Source organism: Benincasa hispida, chromosome 8 (genome assembly GCF_009727055.1).
Source record: "Benincasa hispida cultivar B227 chromosome 8, ASM972705v1, whole genome shotgun sequence".
NCBI classification, from domain to species: domain Eukaryota; kingdom Viridiplantae; phylum Streptophyta; class Magnoliopsida; order Cucurbitales; family Cucurbitaceae; genus Benincasa; species Benincasa hispida.
The window spans coordinates 14,916,826-14,925,602 of record NC_052356.1 but is presented as its reverse complement, the minus strand read 5'-3'; the positions used below and the strand labels follow the sequence as shown (position 1 = coordinate 14,925,602).

At 38.9% G+C, this 8,777-nt stretch overlaps 1 protein-coding gene across 1 annotated transcript; it reads left to right on the top strand.

The window, feature by feature from the left end:
* Positions 1-5,460: 5,460 nt before the first annotated feature.
* LOC120083706 (cation/H(+) antiporter 15-like) lies at positions 5,461-8,514 on the top strand. Its single transcript, XM_039039548.1, is given in 5 exon segments — positions 5,461-5,820; positions 5,909-6,913; positions 6,993-7,397; positions 7,540-8,247; positions 8,249-8,514. Coding segments are annotated over 5 exon segments (2,529 nt in total). The 5' UTR covers positions 5,461-5,613; the 3' UTR covers positions 8,453-8,514.
* Positions 8,515-8,777: the final 263 nt, after the last annotated feature.

Below are 8,777 nucleotides of genomic sequence, written 5' to 3'. Positions count from 1 at the left end.
CCATTCCAACCAGAGGGAGAACGAAAAGACCAGATAAAGAAAACAAACCGAACGGCAAAAGAAGAGAGAAGATGAGCAGAGAGAGAGAGGTGATTAATAAAAACGAAGAGAAAGAGGGGGATAGAGAATTAAAACACTGCAAATGGGGAGCGAAACGAGGGGAGAAATTAAAGAGGTAAAATAGTGGGTTTAAAACCCACCGTTTTAATTTGAGCGCCCACCAACCATGACCCAACTCCAACCCACCCATTAAACATAGAGATGTCCACGAGGTGGGGAAGCCATCACTGCCCCCGTCCCCACCCCCGTATATCATTTCCTATCCCCGCGAATTTACCCGTGGGGAATGGGGTGGGGATTCCCTGCAGGAAAAAATTCCTCCCCTTTGTTTTTTGTTTTTTTTTTTAATTTTTTATTTTAATCAAATATAGACTTTTCCAATGCAATTTTAATTGAAACAAAATATCTCTTAGTGCAAATTTCAATAGAATATTATCAATTTTTCTATTAAAAACATCCATTCATAATCCATCAATTATTCTCATTAAAATTCAATTTAAACTTAAATAATAAAAACATCCATCCATAATTATTTTAAGAAAAGTTACAACATGACAACAACAACATATCTTTTTAAGACACAACATGACAACAACATGAAGACAACAACATGATAATAACATGGCCAAACTAAGCCGCCATCAACGAATTTCATCCAACTTTGTAAGGGATGATTCCTTAAAAAATCACAAATATTGTACATATTAATAATATAAATCAATATTAAAATAATAATAATAATAATAATACACGAACTTATAACTTACATCATATGGATTTCGATACTCAAGAACATTTTCCAAAACTTTAGCATCTATAGGAGGATGCTTATCTATTTAAGACATGTAAAAGGAAAATTAGATCTCAAATTGTAAATAATAAAAGTTTATTAAATAAATTAAACAATAATACTAATTTATACCTTCCGCCCATAACCAATCTTGAGTACACATCAAAGCTTCCAATAATTTTTCATGAATTTGAGAACGATATGGACCTACATGTCTACCACCAATACTAAATGCAGATTCAGAAGCAACAGTAGTTACGGGAACAACTAGAATATCTTTTCCAATTTGATACAAAACAAGATACTTCACTCCATTCAACTTCCACCATTGCAAAATGTTAAAGTCATCCGACCGCGATAGAAGAGACTCATCCAAATAATGATCCAACTTTGATTTGACATTATCAACATCATTTTCAACATTATTAAATAACTCTTCAAACTTGAGATATTGATCTTTCCTATTAACAAGAGCAGTTGAACTACTACTTCCATCTCGCCTTGAAGTCGAAGAAGTACTAATTGTAGATGTAGAATGTTGATGTTCTTCTATTGTTCTGGAGTTTGAACTATAAAACTTCATCAAATCACAATACAAGTCTCTAACGCGTTTAATTTCAACAGTATGATGAGATCCATAGATTTGAGGAAAATAAAACTGGATCAATCTCATCTTAAACCTAGGATCTAATATTGTAGCTATTGCCAATACACCATGAATCATATTCCAATATTTTTCAAACTTAGCAATCATTCTTGATGCCATTACTTGTACCTCCTCAACAACAGAATTAAGCCACTTAGAAAGTTCCAACCTAATTTCACAAACTTTTTCAAAAAATACATTGGAGGTTGGATAACATGACCCAGAAAACAACTCAGTCATCAAGTAAAATGGTTCTAATCTATCACACATTTCTTTTGAAAATTCCAATCAGTATCTGAAGGAAGACAAGTGTATAGTGGTTCACGTTGTTTTAGACGAGGAAAAACATCCTTGTATTCCAAAGCAGTTTTGAGTATCACAAATGTTGAATTTCATCTTGTAACACAATCAAGATTTAGTTTTTTAGTGCATGAAATTTGTAATTGACGAACTTCTTCCTCAAAATTTTCCTTCCTTTTTGCAGAAAGAGTAATAAAAAATGAACAATACCTCTAATCTTCTCTATACCATCCAAAATTACAGCCAAACCATATTTCACTATCAAATTCAAAATATGTGCACAACAACAAATGTGGAACAAACTTCCATGTAACCACAGTGTCCTTAAATCTAACTTTCTTAATAAAATGTAAACCATTGCATCATTTGTTGAACAATTATCTACTGTTAAAGTGGATAATTCACGATCTATGTTCCAATAAAAAATACATTCCATTAATGCTTCAAAAAGTAACTGTCCAATATGTGGATGTGGCACGTGTACAAATCTAGTGTAGTAGTATTATGTAATAATATGTTAAAATGAAAACTACCAAATGAACAAAAAAATACATAACAACATAAAAGATTTAAATTACCTTAAAAGTCTGCTTTGCAAGGCCCAAGAATCATCAATAAAATGTGCAGTGATTGCCATGTATCCCTTCTTTTGGCTAGACGCAGTCCACATGTCTATAGTAAGAGCAACCCGACTTCTATTATTTTCCAAAAATTCATTGTTTTAATTCTCTATTCTTCATAAATTTTTATTAATCTCTCCTTATCGTGGTTCTTGAAATCATCTTAAAAAACGGTTGAACACCACTAAAAAACTTTCTAAATCCTTTGTGTTCAACCATGTTTATTGGATATTCATGTAAAATTATAGCACAAGCAAGATCTCTTCTAAAAGCTTCATAATCAAAGAGGGTCGGATTTAGGACTACTTTTCTTTATTGGTTTTAGTGGGTCTCAAACATGATTGCTTAATGTTTCTTTGTCTCTGTAAGAGATAAATTTTGAAATGGTCATGTAAATACTTTATCCTATTTTTAGATTCCCCTCCTAACTTTTTTCCACAATAGTTACATATTGCTTTCATGGTGTCATTTATTTTTTGTCTTTTATAATGATTCCATACTACTGGCGTCAACATATTACTTTTTAGTACATCCTTATTATCATCAGTATCTAATGTAACAGGTGTAGATTGATCATTACCACTAGAAACATTGTTTATTGGGGTTGATTCGCTCACGTTCACAGATGTTGGAATTGAACCACCTTATTCTAACTCATTATCATTCGATAGTGTCATTTTTAAATTTCACCTACAAATAGTCAAATAGTAATAAAACAATCACAAAATCGAACAACAAAAATTGAATTTGTACACTAACAATCAAATTTGTACACTAAATCAAATTTGTACACCAAAAATCGAACAACATAGTAACAAAAATCAATTTTGGTACGTAAGAACCAATAACATTAACTCATTTTTATCTTCTGCACACATCAAATTCGTACATAAATAAGATTGGCCAGGGTTGATTCAATTTTAGACATACAAAAAATCAAATTCGGATTTCTAACAGTTAAATCAGAGATCAGACATACAAAAAATCGGACATACTTTCGGATTTCTAACGATTCAGACATACCAAAAATCAAACGAATAACTATATCTCAATTTATTTTCTAAATAAATCACAAATCAAATCAAAAAGTGGAGACTCAGATTTCAGACATATCTTGGGACGAAAAGACGCCGACGATGCTTTAGACTGCAGATCTGACAGAGGGACACTGAGGAAGACTGATCGAACGCCGGCAAGGGCTCAAGTTTGGTGGATGGGTGGCGGTGGGTGGGACTGATCTGATAGAGGGACACTAAGGAAAACTGACCGGTGGGTGGGACTGAGACGTGCGGGAGGAAGTTTGGTGGGTGGGTGGGACAGAGACACAAAGGAGGACGAAGAAGTGTGGTGGGTGGGATGGTCGACGGCGATGGGGGCGAGTGTGAGAACTGAGACGGGAGGGAGGAGGTTTGGTAGATGAGTGGCAGCAACCAGCAAGGGAGCAAGTTTGGTGGGTGCGTTGCGGCAACCGACAAGTTTGGTAGGTGGGATGGTTGTGGCCGATGGGAGTGAGACGTGAGTCGCCAACGATTTTTGTCAAAATTTCTTCACTGTGAGTGTCACGCACGCCGCGCGAGAAGGAGAGGAAGTTCACGCTGAAAATGTTAGGGTTTTATAATATATATATATATGTTATAATATACTCGGGGCGGGGTCGTGGCCAAGGCCGAGGCTAGGGAATATAGTCCTTGTCTCTGGCCCCGAAATGTAAATGGGAAAAATAATTCTCCACTCCCTGTATATTCGGGGATTCCCCACTCCTTTCGAGGAGGGTCCTCGCGGGGCCCCTGTCCCACGAATTAAATGGACATCTCTAATCAAACGCCCCCTTGGTGTGCAAATAAACCACCTCCTACTTGCCATTTTGCCTATAAACCGAGGCATTTAGTGGTGCTTGAAAAAAACACATTGGTGACATCTCAAATAGGGATGGCAAAATTCCCCACGGGGTTGGATCCCTGTAGGTCCTTGACCTGATCGAGGTGGGGAATCCCCGGCTTGACCGGGTACGGGGATCAAACCGGGTTCCCGGATGGGGACCCCACCTCCAACCTCGACCCTCGCCCTGCCCTGATTTTTTTGAATTGTTAATACACACATATATAAATAAATAAATAAAAAATAAAAAGCGGGAATTTAAGTTTAAGACTTTATTACTTTAGTTTATTTAAGATAGGATGTTCTTATTGTTGAATTTTAATTTTTACAAATGGTGAAAATTTATTCAAATTGCATGTGTATTGTTATTTTTATTTGTAAAATAGATAATATTTTATTTAAATGAAAATTGTATTGGATATGTTTAAGGAATTATTAAAAAAATATATTTAATTGAAATAAAAAATTGTTAGAAAAAATAAAGTCGGGAATTTTTTCGTTGCAAGGAACTTGATCCCTATGGAATCCGCGCCCCATTTCCCGTAGGGAAATTCGCGAGGATGTGGAATGGAATAAGGGACAGGACGGGGAAGGTTTCTCGTCCTCGTCCTACGTCATGGACATCTCTAATAGGAGTGTCAACATGCCCCAAAAGCCTTCAAATTCTAGGTCGACCAACCAACCTCGCAAAGTTTCACCAAAGAAGAAATGATTGAGTTCAGCTCGCCTTTGATACTCTACAACCTCGAAGGCCACACCTATCCTGACATCTCCATTATTGCACATATCTCTAAGCGGGAGTTAGAGAATGATCTTGATAAATAGCCTCATACCAATAACCTTAACATGTTAGCAATTCTTTTTGTGCTTAGATGAGTTAAATACTTTGGATATTAATTTAGGTATCAAAGTCTACTTTGACTTGACACTACTCTGGTACAAAGGACTCTTGCAGATCCACTCTAGCGACGTGTGCTGGGACCAGAGGAGTGGATTAGCGTCCATGTGCAAGTTTCCCTCGCCATTGATGCGTGAATTAATTTTAGATTTGAAGAGTCCCACTTATAGGAGGCGTATGGCTAATTGTCGGAAAATGAATGAGTGTGTAAATAAAGAGATAAATATGGGTTTAATTAAGAACCAAACAGATGGAAGTAGTGGGAGAAAGGAAATGAAGGGTGTCTTTTTAATTTGAAGTTAGTTCTAAAGAATAAGTGGTTAAGAATTAGTTTAGAAATTGACCACAGATATGGAAATGCCATATTGGAAAAATTGAAACAAATAATACCTTTAATTAAACGAGATGAAGGGTGATAGGAATGAGTACTCAAGCAGCACATAATGGAAGCTGGGTGTGCCAGCCTAATCGGCATTACAGATCCAGAGGCCTTTTCTTTGGTGACAGCCCTTTCTCCTTTGCAGATTCCGTTCTCCTCGCTCAGCTCTCTCTCTCTTCTCTCCTTACCTCTCTTTTACAATGCCTTCTCACTCCTTTGGGGGAGAGCTCCTTCATCTCTCAGATGCTGGTACGTAATTTAGGTTACAACTGATCATTGTTTTGTTCTTATATATATTTTTTTTATATTAATGGAGGAATATAATGAATAAAATCAGGTGGGTCTTGCGCTTGGGCCATCCTTCTACGGAGGAGACAGCCCAATTCTGGAGGCGATATTTCCATTCAAAAGCTTCTACGTGAGCGAAACATTTGCTTACTTTGGGTGCATGGTGTTCATGTTTCTTGTTGGGGTTAAAATGGATTTGAGCTTAATCGCAAAATCAGGGAAAAAGGCGTTGGTGATCGGAGTGTTGGCATTTGTAACCCCAATGGTTTTCAACTTCTTGTTAACTACGTATTTGAAGAGCAATGTGGAGATGGATGCAAACTTGAAAAACTTCCTCACAACCATTGGTGCCTTTCATGCCTCCAGCTCCTTCCATGTCATTGCTTGCCTTTTAAGCGACCTCAAACTCCTCAACTCCGACATCGGCCGCCTCGCCCTCTCTTCCTCCATGATCAGCGGCACCCTTAGTTGGATCGGCCTTGTGGCCAGCTTCACAATGCGTCAAACTTCGATGCAGCAACAAGACGTTCTTCCATGGATGGCCCTTTGCGTGGTGTGTATGATCATTCTTGTGGTTTATATTCTGCGCCCCATCATGATTTGGATCATGGAACAGACCAATCTCTCCGGTAGGCCCATCAAGGAGACCTACGTTTTATCTTTGTTCTTGATGTTGTTGTTCTGTGCTCTCTTTAGTGAGTTCGTGGGCCAACATTTCATTCTCGGCCCAATGATTCTAGGCCTCGCTGTCCCTGATGGGCCGCCTCTAGGGTCGGCCTTGGTCGATAAACTGGACTCCTTTGTTTCCTCCATTATGCTGCCATGCTTCTTTGTGATCAGTGGGGCCAGAATGAATCTCTCCATGTTTGATATGAGGAGCGCTTCCATTATTCATCTCTTGGCCTTCACCGCATTTATGGGCAAGCTTATTGGGACAATGCTGCCTTCTTTGTACTGTAAAATGTCATTGGTTGATTCTTTGTCCTTGGGACTCATCATGAGCGCTCAAGGCATTGCTGATATTCTCGGTCTCCAACATGGATTGCTCCTCTATGTAATTAACTTAATCTCATTGATCTCCTTTTAATTAAATTCTCTAATTTCCATTTATTTATATTAATTAATTTTTGTAGATGATAGATCAGAGTTCATACAGCATGACAGTGGTGGCCATGATGGTGATGACAGGCACAATATGCCCAATAGTGAAAATATTATACAACCCATCAAAGAGATACAGATGCAGTGCGAGGAGGAGGACCATCGAGCATACGAGCGCCAACGCAGAGTTACGTCTGTTGCTTTGCATTCACCACCAAGACGACACTCCCTCCATAATCAACATGCTCGAGCTCTCCAATCCTACCATTAAAAGCCCCATTTGCTTCTACCTAATCCACCTCCTCCAACTCACCGGCCGAGCCTCCCCCCTCCTCATCCACCACCATCATCTCCGTCAACGTGGCTCCAAACACTACAAGCTCTCCGATCAAATCATTAAAGCCTTCCAAATCTATCAGCAATTCAACTACGACAAGGTTTTTATATTTCAAATCCGAACTTTCACTTTTCCCTGCTAGCTTTTAAATAAACTTTGCATTATTTCTTTTTACAAATCTGCAATAGTGTCTACACTTTTGTCTGAATTCAACAAATGGGGGTTAATAATACGTGGTCTAGGTTATAATGAACGCGTTCACATCGGTGTCCCCGTATGCCACCATGCATGACGACGTGTGCATGTTGGCGTTAGAGAAGCGGGTGGCAATGGTGATCGTGCCGTTCCACAAGCGGAGGACGATCAACGGCATAGTGGAATCAATAAATCCAATAAGGGGAGTGAACAAGAACATTTTGTCAAAGGCTCCTTGTTCGGTCGGGATCTTGATAGACCGTGAGATGTTGCCGAGCACGGCGGCATCAGTGTCGTTGATGAACAGAGTGGATTTGTATAAGGTGGGTATGATCTTTGTGGAAGGCCCCGATGACCGGGAGGCACTGGCGTATGCCACTCGCATGGCGGAGCATCCAATGGTGGCACTCACGGTGGTTCGAGTGATCCAGCCGAAGCGAAGCAGCCGGCACCCAGCGGACCAAGACCTGGACGCGGAGATGATAAATGAGTTCAAGTTAATCATGGAAACCTCAGTGCTTAAGCACTGCACTTACGAAGAGGAAATGGCAAGCGATTGCGTGGGGCTCATAAACGTGATAAGAACAATGGAACACGATTACGATATGATCTTGGTGGGGCGCCGCCACGACGGCGACTCGGCCCTGTTTGTGGGGTTGCACGAGTGGAACGAGTTTCCTGAACTGGGGTACATTGGAGACATGTTGGCATCCTCGGACTCCACCGGTGCCGTCGCAGTGCTGGTGGTTCAGCAAGCAGACCATCGGCGGAGATCAGGAGTTTTTGGACGATTTCCGATGCCTCATGGAGGAGTCGTTTTCTGTGGACATAAGGCCCCTCAACCTTCCAACTGCATGGCCCCAAAACCTTCGGTTAACTGATCCTTTCCTTTCCTTTTTTTTTTTTTTTTTTTTTTTTCTTTTAATTAAACGTTTAGAGTCTTTTAGACAGAATTTCTAAAGCTAGTTATAGATATCTTGTATTCATAGATTTCTCTCACATTTACCGTTTTCCATATCATGCAAATTAATTCCACTTTTGTATATTGTATTTCTTTATATATACATATGTTCAACTTTGAACTACATAAAATAAATTTACCCGAATTAAAATAGGACCACTTCTCTATGGCCCAACCCCCTATAGTATCATCTTTTTCTGTATAAATCTATCCATTTCTAAATTCCTCAAGTGAGGAGAGACATATTTTTACGAATTAATAACCATAAATACAACTTACAAAAAATTGTATAATAAACGTCTTTGTGAATGATAAGGAAAATGA